General features: G+C 36.5%; 1 protein-coding gene across 1 annotated transcript in view; it reads left to right on the top strand.

The window, feature by feature from the left end:
• eys (eyes shut homolog) overlaps positions 1-17,721 on the top strand; it is a 160,887-nt gene that overhangs the window by 33,836 nt on the left and 109,330 nt on the right. Inside the window, exons 12-20 of the mRNA XM_025897452.1 lie at positions 1,734-1,856; positions 3,698-3,811; positions 7,026-7,259; positions 8,546-8,668; positions 8,771-8,884; positions 10,662-10,775; positions 11,857-11,970; positions 15,692-15,889; positions 17,463-17,584. Coding sequence (XP_025753237.1) covers positions 1,734-1,856; positions 3,698-3,811; positions 7,026-7,259; positions 8,546-8,668; positions 8,771-8,884; positions 10,662-10,775; positions 11,857-11,970; positions 15,692-15,889; positions 17,463-17,584 — 1,256 coding nt within the window. The remainder of the gene's footprint in view (positions 1-1,733; positions 1,857-3,697; positions 3,812-7,025; positions 7,260-8,545; positions 8,669-8,770; positions 8,885-10,661; positions 10,776-11,856; positions 11,971-15,691; positions 15,890-17,462; positions 17,585-17,721) is intronic.

Below are 17,721 nucleotides of genomic sequence, written 5' to 3'. Positions count from 1 at the left end.
ACCATGAAGGGATGGATGTGGTCAGCAATAGAACTCAAATAGGCTGTTGCATTTAAAGATCATCAGTTGGTACTAAGGGGCCCAGTCAAGAAAATATTCCCTACACAACTGCCTACAAGGCAAAAATGGGTCCATGCTTATACTAAACTCTGACCCTATCATTTGAATGTCTGAACAGAAACTGACACTTAACAAACAGGGCAATTCACACCGTATCAATTGTAGCCTCAGTTTCCCGTTATCAGCTTACAGGAGTGGGTCCCAGTGGATTGTGTGCTCAGTGAGGATCTTCTGCATACCTTGGTTCTAATGCATGGTTCTTTGGGTGACTTTGCCTGTCCTGGCAGCCTGGCCATTCACCTCTGTCCTCTGACATGAACAAGGCACTTTCACCAAGAGAACTGCCGCTCTTTTTTGGACCATTCTCTGTAAACTTTAGACCTGGCTGTGCATAAAATCCCAGTAGATCAGCAGTTTCTGAACTGCTCTGCCCATCTGGCTCCAACAACCTTGCCATGTTCAAAGTCATTTAATACACCTTTATTCTTGATTCTGATGTTCGATTTGACGTTCAGCAGCTCTTCTTCACTATGTCTACGTTCCTAAATGCATTGAATTCTTACCATGTAATTGATTGGCTAATTACATAGCTCTGAACAGTTATACCTAACAATGTGGCCAGAGAGTATATTTGGTACTGTACCATGTTACCTAACAAGCAGATCATTAATGAAGGCTAAACCCAAAACCGATTTGTTGGAGGTGATGAACTACTCAATGTAAATGCATGTTTCATTAGAATATCTTGTGGGTATGAATTTTGAAACCAGAAGAAATAACAAATTTTTTCCCCAATTTTTTATAATTTTTGTTAATTCATCTGAGGACTGAGCCACTAGTAGGTGTCAGAGAGGATAGGGAGTCCCACTTGGAGATGGTGACACTGTAAATGTGACATTCCTTCATGCAACATTAACCTCAGAGTGAACTGCATGCACAATTGGTTATTAAACACTTCTGAAACACTCTGTTGGAGGCAATAGCTGTCCATTAACTAGCCAAGGCAATACATAATTTAATGGGAAAAAGGGTAGTTGGAAGGTCATCAAATATCTGGATAGATGTGCTGGTGGAAAGTAAGCTGGTCTGGATTCAGGTTACAGTCTAAAGAAAGTGAAGTCCACTTCTAGCTTTACATGCATTACACAATCCAAGAGAACTGACGGCAACTTCACACAGATATTTGCGATGGAAATATGACTAGACTAGCACTATCATATTTTTTCAGTATTACTCCATATTAGTTGGGCCCATATTAAAAGGTGATCTATTTTAAGACTCTTCCCATTCATGTTTATCTATTTTTGGAAACGTTTAATGCATATCAGTCTCCAAATCTGTCTGTGCTTTATTTGCAGCAGTAGACATTGACAGAGGTATCTATCAGTGACATGCAGATGTGCGTGTGTAGGGGTAGATAATGTGATATAGATCAGTCCAGTGCGGTAGGTTCCTGTCAATGATTCACTCAATTAGCATACTGCATAGCAGGTAGATTGCAAGGAGAAAAATCAATACGTCCATTAATCTGCTGGATAAAAGCTGTCTTTATCTAATAAAACATACAGCCATAAAGGTGTGTTGCATTTTGTGTGTTTATGTATTCAATGCTTGTGCCTTGATTCCTCAAGGTTTTGCTGATTTTTGCTTTTGCATTGTTAACTCTGTTTCAGGGTTCAAGGGGAAAGATTGCTCTGTGGATATTGACCTTTGCTCATTTGGAATGTGCAGTGAACATACATTAAAATGCACCGAGACCAAGGATGGACAGAATTTCTCTTGCACATGTGAAAGAGGTGAGCAAGTCTTTTAACAGGTTAAAAGTAAGCACACAAATCTGTCTGCCTGCTTATTGGTCCACATAATTACATTAAAAAAATTACATAAAAATTAAATTGTCTTCACTGATTCACTAGTAGACGATGCACCGTAAATTAAGCTTAATAAATGTCAGTTATCTGAAGACTGAAGATCATCACTTCATGCCTTACTTTACTGCACTAAGAAAGTTCTTCTTTTAGACCATATATTCAAATTTGCACCTACGCTGATGCATTATGTTTTTTAAGTTCCAAACAGTCTGATAAAAAAATGCTGATTTTCAAAGGATAATGTCACGGTTTCTTAAAAAAGACAACTTAATTTTGTTTGTGTGTCAGTCAAATCTCTTGGATTCCCTTCCATGTGGATGTCACTGTTATCACAGCATGTCGCTGCCAGAAGTGACAGGGATAAGACAAGAGTAAGTGGAAGGGGCTTGATCTCTAAGATACTCTGAAGCTTGCCAGGGTTATCCAGGCTTCAGAGACTTGCAAGTCAGTAGCGTGTGTGAGTGTGGTACTGTGTGAGTACACACAGGGGGAATCATGCAGGGGTTTTTTTCTTCTGGATGCAGTTAGGGTACTTGGAATAATAAACATTTGCTAGCCATACCAGTCATAATTCAGCCAACACTAGTCCTCAGCAGCACTACTATCTCTGCAAACGAATGGTTGTTACATAAAAGTCCATGTAACCTAATCAATAACCGTAACTTCATTACCCCCGTTGCATTTATGCTCGGCAGATGTCACAGTGAAGGATTGTGAGTGATTTCTTATGTAAATGCAAGCAACCTGCAGTTAGCTGCTCTCCCTAAAACACTTCTCAAGGGCAAGCTGTGAGATGCTGTTTTGTTTAGATATTTCTTGTCGACAGTCTTGGCATCCATATTATCTAATGCTGTTGAGCCTAAAGTGTTGTAAAACATGTTACTCATGCCCCTCACTATACTCACTATCCCACGCTGCCAACTTTTTGACCTAATATTTAGTACATACGCTAAAGCACACCCATCCGTGGTCTGAGAATGAACTCAGATTGGTCGATTTTGCATGCAAATGTGTAATTTCTATATGAATAAAATATGAAAGTTGATTGGGAAATGTTTCATTTTGCACTGGCATTACATTACGAGAGTTTAGTGAATGAAGTTATTTAACTCAGGATTATAGAACACAGCAGCTGGGTTTGTTTTCTTCTGCTTCTCTTTATTATAACCCTGTGACTTTTATTGTGCAAACTTATAAACTTCTTTTCCTGCAGTAAGACAGATTCCGTGTCCTTTTAATCTTTGCTAAATTTCTAATTGTGAAGGGCATCTTCAGACCGTTACATTTGGATAACTGTGTGTGGAACATTGTGTACACTCAAACAACTACTCTATGACAGATAAGTGGGACATTAACCCACACACAGCTTGTGTAGCAAAAGAAATAATGTGCTTAAAACACTGGCATGTTTCCTTTCTGTAATGGCCCGCGTGAGTGTGCTTACATGTGTGCGCTGATGCATGTTATTTGTTTTATGTGGTTCTCTTTGTGTATTGATTGACTTTGATCTTAAAAATCACTGGATTTGGCTTGTTTAATGTAATAAATCAGAAGGGCAATGACTGCCTCTTATTAAACATGATTAAATGATCCAGTGAGCTGAGTCTGCATGTGCCCAGCAAGTTCTTTGAATCAATACGAGCTTTGAAAACCAGCTTTTGTTTGTGAAAACAAAGTCATGCTGATCCTAATTGACTGAGAAATAAAACCAGGCAAAAAGGATTTCACTAACGCTTTTTTTTTCTTTCTTTCTACATATGCTGCAGGGTTTGGAGGGTCATTTTGTGAAGTAAATCTTAATGAGTGCGAGTCAAACCCATGTCAGAATGGTGGCATTTGCGTGGATGGCATTGACATGTATCAGTGCTTGTGCTCAGAGGGTAAGTTGTAATGCAATTATATGTCCCAATAGTCAAGATAATATGATTATATAGCTAATTCAGACTTTGTTGGTTTTTAAGTGGGCAGTCAAGCAATTGCAGCCCTAAAGTTATAACCATGGTTTAAATGAAATAGCTATTCAGAAACACTTTTACATTCTTTTCTTTTTTCCATTTGGAGGTCGTTTTCTTATTCTTAGGGATAAATGGACAAGCAGAGATGAAAAGAGATATTTTTTGCTACGAGGAAAACTCTTAAAGTATCCAGAAGACAAAATGAGGGTACCATTTGTGTACTTTACTGTAGACTAATACTTACTGTAAGACATAATACTTTGTTTAAACAGAGTTGAATGTGGTAAAGAGTTTTTCTTAATTGCTTTGTCACTTCTTCTGCCTTTTTTAAAGTAGCCGAGCTCTAATTTCACAGTGATATCTACTTCAGTTTTAATTTCAGGAATCAAAACATCTGTAATAGTTTACTGTATCTTGAATAATTTTAGCAATTGCAACACATATTTTTATCTACCTTACAACAGTTTCTCCAAAATTCTCATCTTATGAGCTCATTAATGCATGAAATGAATTGAACCACCCCCTCCAGATTCCTCTCCTCTGCACAAAAAATCTTTTCAGTATGTCAGAAGAATGCACGGTACATTCAGTAAGTTTATTGCTTTCAAGTGAACAGTGGAATTCTTGTGCATTGCATTGCAGCGCAGACTCTTTTAGATATATTGAATCTGTCCTGAACAAAAATTAAATAACTAGTGTTATCCACACAGGCCTTCACGGAATCTGCAGACTCAATTCCAGCACAACTACATGAGATTATTGTTCCCTATCTCCTTTGTCAGGGTAGAATTTTGTGCAAAATTGAAAAAAAAAAAAGCTAATAGAGCTAAGAGCAGAATTCAATTAAAATCTGTGTAAAGGTACTCTCACCAACAGCCGTTTTTTAACCATACAAAGCTGACTGCTAGCTTTACTCGGGATAATATTCAGTTAAACATTTTTAATCTCCTGGTTTGCAGTTCAAGGTTAGCAAGAATTTGCTTAGATTTCTCTGATCACATAAAATCATTCAATCAGAAATTGTCACGTGTCTCATTAGTGTAAAAGAAATAAATCACACCTATTTTTCCTGTAATTTCTTGGTCCGGTTGACATCTTACCTGTGAGACATACCTCTGATTAATCTGTGATTGTGGGTGAAACCTGTTATGCATTTTTAATGAAGTCGGGATAATTGTCAAATTTTATGACTTGGAGAGAGGTGGAAATTGGTTCCATGGTCAGTTTGAGAAATGATGAGAATTTGACCTGCACCGATGGTGCTGATAGCCAAGCATTAGTCATGGGGCTCCTGTAGCTGCAGTGTGTGACAGTGCTAATGATAGTCATTTTGTAGCGTGACCACACGGTGGAATATATTTATGAGGGACTAAAATGTCAGAAATTGGCAGCATTCACTTTTACATGATGACTTCAACCTTTTATTTTTTAAATATCAAATGTACTGAGATAACTCAGAATTAACCACCATGAAAAAAAAATCATAATCAGGAAAGCACACAGAGTGAAAAAATACATCTTATTCCTTCAAATACAGACTGTGGCACAGTGTATCCTTTATCTTGTTAACTTGTTGAAAAAGTCATGTAAAATTAGATGAAAGCTATAAATTGCTTTGGGGTGTAATTTATTGGTAATTAGTATCTTTTCAAGTCTGGTGTTTACTGACATTCACACACCATATCTGATGTGAGATTTTTGCTTTTCTTTCCATACGAGGACTTAAGGGGCTGAACTGTGAAATCAACTATGATGAATGTGTCCATGGATACTGCACCAATAACTCCACATGTATTGACCTGGTTGCAGACTATGAGTGCATCTGTCCTGCGGGCTTTGCTGGCGAGTTATCTGTGTTATCATTTTCATAGTGGGCCTTGATGAACATAGCCTAGTTCAATGAATGTTAAACAGCTATAACCATTAAAATATCTGGCTTTACTAATGTAAGAGTGTATCTAATTGATAATTAAAAATCATCATGTATAAGCTGAGTATAGGAAAATGTATCTACATATAGAACATGGGTTACAGAATTCCAAAACAGCACTTTATCCTCTTAATAAGCACCATGATATTTACAGTGAATTTGACAAAGTGCAAACATTTAAATTGCTTTGGGTAATTTCCCTAACTAATACATGTTCATTTAGTTTTTTTAAATTAAGATATTAATGAAACTTTCATTCGAACCCATATATGTTTAACAAAGAAAATCCAAACATATTTTTCAATAAACTATGTGTGCTTTCAGCGGTGAGAAAAAACTTGATAGACACTAAAAGTGCAAAGATATGGCAATTATACAGCAGTATCTCCCCTACTGACTTCATTACTAAAACACACATATCTTTAATGGTCTTTCCTCGCTACAGTCAAATTCATTTGTGTGTCACCTTGTTGAGACGTCTCTGTATGTTTCCAGTCCTATCGTTCGTCATTATCTAGATAAATTAACAATCTTGTTAACAATGTTTACCTTTTCACGTAAAAATTGTTCATTGTCCGACTCTCCATGTACACCAGACATCTGCAAAAATGGAGGAACCTGCTCCTACAGCTTGACTGGGGAAATGCAGTGCATTTGTCCAGCAGGTATTGAACGAGCCTTTTTAAACAGCAGAGTGGCATACATTTATTTAATCTTTGTTTTGACATATTGATCAGACGTACTCATTGCTCCAGTCATTAATCTATAAATGTTGAACAGTGGGCTTCATAAAAAATAGCATTAAGTTATTTAATCGATATAGCCACACTGAGCATCGCTTAACTAGACGCCTAGTCCCTTTTGTAACTTCAATCATTAGTGCACATTAAAACATATCAGTGTTGTAGTTTGCCGTGGAATAATCAACACATACTTTACCTCTAATTGAATATCATTAGAAGCAAATATACACATATTCAGATTGGTGAAAAGGCTGACTGTATGTTTTTCTGTACTATTTCTGAAGTCTCTCTTTGGCTTTAGTGATTTATACGCTGACTGGTTGAATTATGTAAATCAGCAAGGACTCAAAATCCTGGCAATGAGATATTTACATGAAATCACAATTCATGATTTTTGACAGATGTGGAACAGCTTACTGTACACAGCACATAGCATCAATCATGCCTTTGATCCCACCTCTTACAGGATACCTTGGCAAAGATTGCTCCTCATCGGTAAGCCAATGTGTGTCAAATCCCTGCGACCCCGAGGGAACTATCCTCTGTGAAAAGCTGGAAAATACTTACAGATGTGTGTGTCAACATGGGTACACTGGGCGGCACTGCAAAACGCCTATAAAGCACTGCGTTGATGGCCTGTGTCAACATGGTTCAGCGTGTGTCGATCTATCAGGAGGGTTCAAGTGTGATTGTTTACCAGGTGGGTTCATCACTCTGCAGGGGCTTGTTTCAGGTGGCGGCATTTCCTTGAATGAATCATGTATATAGCAGACACACTCCCAGTTTGAGCCTTTCACTTGTTCAGCTTTCTTCTCTGTGGGAGTCTAATCTCTTTGGCCTTAAGCAACAACACGTAACAGTCTTATGAAATGTGTAAGTCAAGGCTCAGTTCATCAGGTTGTGAGCTGACTTCAAAGCAGTGATGACGTTTAGGATTCCTCTTTGCCCACGTAGACTCCACAAGTCTTCCTTTAGCAATGTATCCCTTTGATAAAATACAAGTAAGCACATCCATTATTATAACATTAAATATTTCATATCAGAAATTCCAGTCATTAACAATAGCTGCACTTACTGTACCAGCAGTGGCCACAAAGAATTATTATAACAAACATTTAAACTGACTTTGTTGTCAACAGCCTCCAGATTACACTGATAATTCTGGTACTTAGTAAAATGTTAATAAAATAGGACAATCTTTGCAAATTATTTAGAAATGCTAAAACGATTTCATTAGCAATCATCTCTCGTCTACCTACAACAGCACAAATAACTACTTTCCTTCTCTAAGAAGTTCTTTCATAGCTTTAAGTGAACAGTGTGGAAGGCACTGAGTGTTCATTGCTTGTATGAAGTGCTGTGTTTTCATTTGAAAGTAAAACCAGTAAAAAAAACAGAAGAAAATTGTAGTTATAAAAAGCCTCAAACCAAACATGACAAACATCTTACATTTTTAATGCATGTTGATTTTATGCTTAAAAGGTGCACTTTGGGGTTTTCTTGTAAAAAGGCTTATGTTTTCATTAATTATTTCTCCTATAACACTGCAACAATAACCGCATCTCTTCCCTTAACATGAAACACAAAGACATTTTGGAATTTTATTTAACCCTGCTCTGTTATTAACATTTGCTTCCTTGCAGGCTTCTTCTTCCAAACCATTGTGGGTACTATGCATTGGTGTTTTATGGTATCAGCTTATCTTGCTCATGTGTGCACATGTGCAACCTTGCACGATAAAATATGTGCAGAAAAGTCCCCAAAACACTGTTTCAGAGTCCAAAATTCCATATTTACATTTTTGTTTTTCCTTCACAATACACTCAGTGTACATTTTGTCATTTTCTCCAGTTATAGAGATAAACCATATAACTTTCAGAGATTTTAAAAAAGGGGTATGTTATCAAGCATCCTAAAGGGATAACTTTAAGGAAATGCAATGTAAAAATGAGAGATCCCATAGAACATCGTGCCCTTTTTCCACAGGTTTAACAGGCCAGTTTTGTGAGATAAACATTGATGACTGTGAAAAAGAGCCATGTGGAGTCCTGAGCATTTGTAAAGTCACTTTGAACGGCTACAATTGCTTCTGTGCACCAGGATTTATTGGTAAGTGAAAGCTATCTTGAAGTTATTCTTTGTGAGTTAAAGTGGCATTTTATTCACAGAAGCAATTTGTCAACATGCAGTCCTTCTTTTATATTTTCTTAGGAAATAACTGTGAGATTGAAGTGAATGAATGTCTCAGCCAGCCTTGTCGCAATGGAGGCTCCTGCGTAGATGAGCTCAACTCATTCAGCTGCCAGTGTCCCCCTGGGATCTCAGGTATTTTATATGCTTCTTACCATGACTGCTCAAACTTATATGTGTGACCTATGTAAATAAAACTGAGCAAGAGTCACTCAAAATAACTTGAATATGTCTACAATGATTAGAAAGCATGGTGAATATGTAATATCCATATATGATGTAATTTATTGTTAATGCAACACGGAAAATGTATGTTTGTTTTTCAACACAATGCCATGAATGTAAGATGATATAAATTTAATATACATATATGTATTTTATTCTTGTTCTGTTTTATTACTATATATTTACAGCTTCCTTAAAATGTATATTTTCAAATATTTATTAAACAATGCTAGCAGTTTGATTTGTGATCCAATTTCGAGAAAAATCAAAGTGTTAAGAGTTTATTGCCCACAGCTGAAGTATGAAAATGATCTTAAAGTGCATATACCTTTACAGGCTCGAGGCTGGATATGGTGCTTCTGAAGTTTCACTGACTGTATTTAATGTCTTATAGCCATAGCTCTTGAAAAATGTTTCCTTAAACAGGTAATACAATAAGTGTAAATTGTAGTGCTAAAATTATGTACTTGCTGTAAATGTAATTTTTGGATTTTTGGAAACAAATATCTTTGGATTTGATGCCTCAAGATGAGGCTACTTTTAACATAAGTGTTGAGTAAAATAAGCAAAGGTAGTGTTTACTTTAACCTAACTACACTCTTGCTAATCATAGGTACAAAAATGTAGTCTGTGTTGTCAGAGGAGAGCCAGAGGATGTTTATCCTTCTGAGAGCTTCAATACTGCCATTAAATTTTTCACCGATTATTTAATACATCTGTGCAAAGTAGACATGTTTGTTTGGTATTGTCATTAGCATAATAAGGGGTTCATAAACTCATAAGATGTCCATGTTTATCTAAATAAAATCTAAAAGGCTTTGATCTTGACATTTCATGGGTTTTCTGAACTTAAATCTAGAGGAAACTTCATAAATTTGACCAAATACTGACTTGAAAGTGTTATTTTCTGTTTGTAATTAAAGACATAATTGAGTCACCAAAATTAGAATAAATTCCCAGAATATAATAGAACATATGTCTTAGCAAATCTGCTTTAATAACATGTTATGTAGCAGTAATTACAGGACAACAACTTTGGATGTCTTGACTGTGTTAAACAGAGATCACTTAGATAATTATTTCTGGGAAAACTGACCGTCACTATGGGCAGCAAGACTAATCCGATGTGTTAAAACTTCCATCATGCAAATCTTTAGAAAAGATCCACAAAGGAGGGGATGAGGTTAAAAAACAAGCTCTATTGTTTATAGTGTTACAAGTGCAGCACAAACAGTACACTGTAATTACATGGAATGTTGGTGTAATTCAAAGACCCGTTATCATTTTGGCATTTCACACTATGTAACAGCCTCCTCTAAAGCTTACAGAGAGTAAATGTGTGAAACAGCGATAGTGAAGGAAAAAAATCATCTTGCTGCTTGGTTAGTTTGCTGCTAATCTGCTCTCTATTTTGAGCAAAAAACAAGGACAGAACAGCAAGAGAATAGTCTGTATTCTATAGAATGTGTGTGTACAGATCAATCATTTTATTACGTAGACCTGCTCATGTTTGTTAATGCAAGTATGTAGGCATAGTCAAGATGACCTGTTGAGCATACATGTGAATATATACATATACACATTTAACTTTCATGCCAAATAAAGCATATTTCTTTCCTTCAGTCGAATCTGTGCTGTATGGCACTTTTTGACCATTTGTGACTGCTGCTGCTTGTTGACATTATAGGCATCTACTGTGAAGTGAACATAGACGAGTGCATGTCCTCTCCCTGCCTGCACAATGCCACGTGTGTTGACCTAGTTCATGCCTACGGATGTCTCTGTATGTCTGGCTTTGCAGGTTAGTGAATGCACTTTATGTGAATACTTCTGTAATGTGTGATGTGACGTCCTATACATACACGAAGATATGGAAGTATTTATTATTTTGCATAATGTGTGAATAGTTTTCCAGTACAAATAAACAGAGAAGCAATAAAACTTCACAAAAATGGGGGTTGTGGACGTGAACATGTCTCTGAGGTTTAAGAAGTACTAAATCTGCAACAGATTTTGGGCTATGAAGCGCTGTAGATACGTTTATGCTAACAGTTTATAGTTCAGACTCGGCACTAACATGTGAACATGAATCTACAGCCATAGTCATTCCCCTGCTTTGTTGTATTTAGGTGTAAAATGGTCATGTTTAGTCAGCAGTATTCACTAGAGCACTGTTACGTTCTCCTGTAGTACTTTTTGCTTTACATGTGATGCTACGATGCTCACTGTTTATAGTGCAAAGTTGACTGTAGATTAAACCGCAGGTAAGACTTCCAAACTTAAAGGTCAACCACAACAATGGCTTTTGAACTGTTTCCTAGCAATTTGCTAATAATTCTCACAGAGCAGGATTCACAATGCAGACCCAAAAATAGAAGTGGTGCAGTGCTCAATCCTGTGAAATCTTACACGCACAAAGGAGGTGAATTCTCTTCTTTCTAAAATTCTTAAGGATTATGCATTTAAAACTTTTTTTCTTTTTCTTTTTTTTTGCATGTTGACAAATGATATGTAAAATAGAAAGAGGATGTTATTGCTGCTCCAGCTACCTTGCTGCAGCACAGCAGGAAACCCTTTATGGTATTATAGCTCTGTTTAGCAGTTCTTTCCTTCTCTGTGTGTGTAGCATTGAGGTCCGCAATATCCCCTCCCCCTAAAGAATGCTAAAACCCCAGATATTGCAGGTACATGTTGTTTATCCACATTCAATTTGCTTTTCTTACTCAGATGAAAGATTGATGTAAAGTAACAGCAAGAACATGCCATACAGCATAGATAATAATACAGAAAAGGTCATTTTTAATTGGTTGAATTACTGAATGTTTATGTCGATCAGTCTTCGGCATAGCATATTTATCAAGTTGTGTTCTTTCCCGTCAAAGGTACAACATGTGAACTCGACATTGATGAGTGTGCTTCATCTCCCTGCAAGAATGGAGCCACTTGCATTGACCAGCCTGGTAATTACTTCTGCCAGTGTGTGGCTCCATTTAAAGGTAATGAGCACTGAGGGAATGGGGACAAAAAGCAAAGTTAATTAAATTCACATACTATTATTTTCACCTGTCTGAACTAACTTCACGTGTCTCAACAAAATTAGTAAGTCTTTATTCTTAATCTGTAGTTAAATAAAGAACTCTTGAATAACTAGGCAGGTATAAGCCACGGTTGATGCTTCCCCCAGCCATGTGACATCTTTATTCTCACATGTCCTAAAACTCTTTAACTTGGTGTTTTTTTTAACCCTAACCACAACAGCTAGTGCAAAGTGCAAATAAATATGAGAAAACAGTGAAATAGGGCATGACCATAACACTGTTGTGTTTTATGTCAGTACCACGCCACCTGCCTACTGAAACACTCTGTAAACTAATAACTGTTTTAACTTCATAATAATAATAACTTAATATTATCCAAATGGCTCTAGATAGTTTACACAACATTTATAAACCATTTTCAAATATTAGATACAACTTTACAATAACTTTATAATCATTTTAATATGTGTTTACTGAAAAATTATTGGGAAAAATTAAGAATTACAATTTCATTGTGCAGTAAAGAAACAAACAAAAAACTAAACTGAACCAAATAAAAACAAAACTAAAGAGTAAGTCATTCAATTTACTATTAAAGTGTCACCAATTTCTTTTGTTAACAAATAAATTTTAATACATTTTACACAAATACACAAAATTACACAAAATTCTGTAATATTAACTTTGCTGTGACGTGATACTTTTATGTTCTGCAGACACCTTTTACTGGTCATTATGCAACAAATGCACAATTTAGACAAAAGCAATGAGTCACACCTCTTTATCTGTGGATTCAGGTGTTTTAAGTCTCATAAAATCAGGGACGTAGCCATGCAGTCTACTTTTAAAAATATCTGTGAAAGTTTGGGTTGTAAAGAGCCCAGAGCCTGGGTTCTAATAATTTCTTATGTTTTTTTTACGTTATGTTTTACACTGAATTCTTCAAAATTTTGTAATCATAGTGTGTTATGGTTTTATGTAATTGAGTGTTGTAATTTTGTTTGTGTATTGTGAATGCAAAAGTCCAACAAAGAAACAAGGGTTGAAAATTAGCAATAGCTGTAACTCTACATGCAGCGCATCAGTTAACTATGTTAAATTGCATTGTTCATTTTTTACATATATAAAAAGTGGCAGACCACATATTCCAAACCTCTGGAATTAACATCAGCATAGAAACTGTGCTGAGCTTCATGGCATGGGTTTACATGACAGCCTAGTGCTTTTATCCATGACTGGTTGTCAGATGCATAACTGCATCATGGTATTTTTTATCATGGTGAATTCATTCACTCAGTCATTTCATTTTCTCAAATAAATCAATAAATATGTTAAAAAGTAATTTTCACATCTGATTATTGATACTATACTATCCCCACATAAATGAATGAGAAAAGATGAGATAATTATACCAGCATAACGATGAAAAAAAAAAACTTTTTTATGTTGAATTTTGGCACAGCTGGGTTTAAATCCCATTCTGGTAAATATTTTAGTTTTTAATATATTATTAATCGACATGCTGGTCTTATAAGAGATGCACTGCTGACTGTGCGTGATACATTTCTAAAACTGGGATTTCTCAAAAACATAAAACAGTAAAACTTCATTATGTTTGACAAAAAAAGAAAAAAAAGAGAAAACATTTACTTAGTCAGACTCTTTTTAGCAATTCATCCTAAAAAATCAGGCAGCCAGTCGAGAAGGACCTCAGTAAAACCCAACAACCACTTTGATAGATCTAATGAGCTCATTGGCTGTGAGATCATCCTGGAAGGACAACAGTCAGGGCAGTATTTCACAAATTTGGGATTTACAGCAGAGTCCCCAGAAGAAAATGACTCTTAAAAAAGGCACTTCAATGACATATTCACAACATAAGGAGAAAAATTCAGAGCTCTGATGAAAATGAAAGTGTTCCAGTGTGATTCAAAGAACTGTAGAAAGTAATGTCAAAACAAGTACAACTGATTACCCTTGTAACACCACTTCAGTGGACAGTGTGGTAGTAGCCACTCTGCATCATCAGTGTGCATCAGTGTGCAAAACTACTCCTTTATACTATGACCGAAAGACTTATACAGTTCATGAAGTCAAAGACTAAAGACATTTCTGAGAGTATTTCTCAGAGGGTGAATGATTAACTCGCTTTATATCTGAGGATTTCAAGTGATTCAGTGTATCAAGAAAGCCATGGCTTTGTGGAGCTTTAATTTCACCCACTTGTACCGTACAATGAAAAAGTATTCTGAAATGATTAAATATTGTACAATTTAGCACTGCCACTTCTTTCCAAAGGAACATACCGGCGACGAAGAAGAAGAAAACTAATATATCGGTGAAAAGTTGTACTACTGTTTACCAAATGCTTACTAACTGAGAAGCTGTCACAGTAGAAGAACCATTTATTAGAAGCATTGGTAATATCAAAATCAATATTTTCACCACATTTGTGTGTAAAAAGTTAAAATAGCCATAAATACACTTCAGATTCTTTCATAATTCATGGATCAACCAACTAACCAGCTGCTAGCTCGGCCAAAGTGCTTCTTATATATGATTTGGTATAAGAAACCATTTGGACTCAGCAGTTTCCTGACAAATAAGAAACTGATTCGACTACAACTTCACTCATTGAATGCTTCATTCATTTCCTTCATGTGATTGTTTTACAGAAATGATCTCAGCAGGATGCACCACCACCGTGCTTTGTCTAGTTTTGCATGTTTTGCAACATTTTTATCATCTGCACTGATCTGGTTAATTTTCTGCACGGCTTTTTATAATTATGTTATTTTACTTTCTGTAAGCTCAGGAGACATTAGCCACATGCACAATCTGTCTAAAGTGATTTTTATCCACTTTCATTTTTCTGTGTAGTTCTGTCAGTTTTCATAATCAAAGCAGTTGTTAAGTTGCTCAAACATGATGCAAATGGCAATATTCAATAGCACATTAGCAATGACACTGAGGGTTAAGTAGCCTCATGTGTGCTTTTATCACTAGTTTTAAATCCGCATGGAGCATTATTGCACTGAATGAGGATATTTTGTACAAAACTTGTTTTGTATGAGTACAAATAAATATTTATTTTTGTAAATATGTTATGTACTATAGTAACGTCTTGAATGTTCATAGACTTTACATAATGCTCATTACTTTACATGTAAATAAAAAAAGAATGCAATAGACCATATAAAACATATCAAATGTTCAGCTATTTTAATATTTAATGAAAAATATTACCTTATTTTGAATTTGATCAAAAGGCTAGAAAAGTACATGGAAGAACATTATCCAATAAATTAGGTCAGTAACGTGATTGCGTATAAAAAGAGAGGCAGAGTTTCTCAGATATAAAGACACTCAGGGGTTTGCTATTCTGTAAAAAACTGTCTACAAGTTGAGGAAAAATTTCAAAATAATTTTCAGCCTTTTTAATATCGCATCATCCACAGTACAAGGTGTCACTGAAAGATTCTTCTTAAATTAGTAAATTTCCTTAGATTAACATTTGGTGTGTGTTCTAAATTCTATTGTGAATAGGATATGCAGGTTCAAGGAAACATATAATAGAAGTTTACACTTTAAATCTTGAGATCTATTCTTGCACTGTGTTTTTAACCAAGATTCTTGTCTGATGGATGGCCCCGCTATTTATTTCTTTGCCTCTCCTCAGGTCATAATTGTGAGTTCTTACCCTGTGAGGCCAGTAATCCCTGCGAGAATGGAGCAGTATGTGTGGAAGAGTTGGATCAGGACCATTTCCCTTTAGGTTTCCGCTGTCACTGTCGCCGTGGCTTCACTGGTCCCCGTTGTGAAATCAATGTGGATGAGTGCAGCTCCAGCCCCTGTCTTCATGGCTTCTGCTATGATGGTACGAAACAGCTTACGTCTTCCCAACATTTTAACGACATACACTCAAGACGGAAGCAAAGCTGCATGCGTGTATTCAGACATTAAAATGCCATGTATGTGTCTTATTTGATTTTGCTCACTTGCAGTTTGATAGGTAGTTCTTTTGCTTCACCATTGTAGATATTATGGGTGTTGTGGTTAGAATCATTCATCTGAAGAGAGGAGCTGGACATTTTTTACTGGAGTGCACTTGATTAGTTTCTTAATATGATGTGTCAGAGAAGATCAGTCATCGATGTTGCGCTACAATTTGAATAATGGATATTAAATGACTTTGAATGAATGATTTTGAATGGTTACTCCTGTGCATTTCATCTCTAGCTTAGGTATTTAAAAAACTAACTGATCATTAGAAAAGTGCTGAAAAGTAATAAATTAGAAATAATTATAAGTCAATGAATGTTGGTTTATTTATTTTATACTGTGAATTTGCATGATTTTGCCATAAATTTAGTGACCAGTTTTGAAAAAGCATCAAAATATTTGTTTCTTCCACCCTTCCCGGCATTCTTAAAAACTGCCAGCTCTCCAGTCCAGTTTTGAACTGGCTTATGCTTTTTCTAAAATCGTGATGGCAGTGGATCACTGTCCTCTCAGTGCTACAGTAGCCCTCCACAAGCTGTCTTGGCCAATGTTGAGCGCAGCCAGTTCACCTTAGGTTAGTGAAGCTGGATTCTTGGACCTATTGGCCAGTGCTTAGTCGCAGCCAGCCAGCCAGCCACAAGGGACAGCACTGCATAGCCACAGTGGCAGTGATGAGTAATGCTGCTGCCACCCAGGACTTACAGCATTTAATGAGAGTAATAGCATCTACACGCACCAAGACAGAGTGACAGCATAGATTACGTGGTAAATCTTTGGGATAATGAAGAATCCAGGGACCCTGACTGGGGAAGTAATAAATTCACTCCTGTAAGAACTGCAATTACCTCTGTCACTGGCTGCTTGTACCAGTGTTGTGTTGGAGAAACAGAATGATGCATCCCTGGTTAAAATCATTAATAAATAAAGAGAGGAAGGAATGGATTATTAGCCATGGGAGATTCTAACTTCTGATGGAAGAAATTGGCACATTTGTAGCTTCTGAATTAAGAATACCACTGAAATTGGTCCTCTCCCTCTGTTGCGCTCTTTCCCCATCATTCAGCGTGTTGCAAGTATGTTGAGGGTGTTGCAACAAATGACAAGGCTTTCAGGCTTTCAGTGAGCAGAAATATGGTGAGACAAGGAAAGCACCTGGCGAGAAGAGGACTGAATGGTCATCGCAGACAGGTTCATTTAAAGCTGGTTAGAGTGTCAAACTGTCAGACTAAGGCATAAGGCAGTTTGGACTTTGCCAGCAACAGGTCTTACTGATACAGCCTAAGTCATTTATTTAATGGTCATACCCTTTAAAAATAGAATCACAGTAGTCATTGTGCTTTATGCTCATAATCAGCACTTACCTGTGTAGAGATGTAGGACCCACTGAGATTTGAGTGAATTAATTTATGATGCAAGGTACTGTAACTATGCTCCGGCTTTTCCTTTAGTTGTAGATGGCTTTTACTGCCTTTGCAGTCCCGGTTATGCTGGGCTCAGATGTGAGCAAGACATTGATGACTGCGTGAACAGTTTGTGCAGCACCAACTCAGTATGTAAGGACCTCCATCTGGTAAGTAGAAACATTTTTCCAAGGCAGTATAATGGAGTGATGTTATAGCCTATGCTTCAGAATTGCCCAGTCCTGTAAATCGCCACAGTTGGTAACTCTCCATAAAACATTGATAGACATGAATCACATTAGTTACT

Source organism: Oreochromis niloticus, linkage group LG13 (assembly GCF_001858045.2).
Source record: "Oreochromis niloticus isolate F11D_XX linkage group LG13, O_niloticus_UMD_NMBU, whole genome shotgun sequence".
NCBI lineage: Eukaryota > Metazoa > Chordata > Actinopteri > Cichliformes > Cichlidae > Oreochromis > Oreochromis niloticus.
The sequence above is the reverse complement of the archived record's forward strand: the minus strand, read 5'-3'. Positions and strand labels throughout refer to the sequence as shown.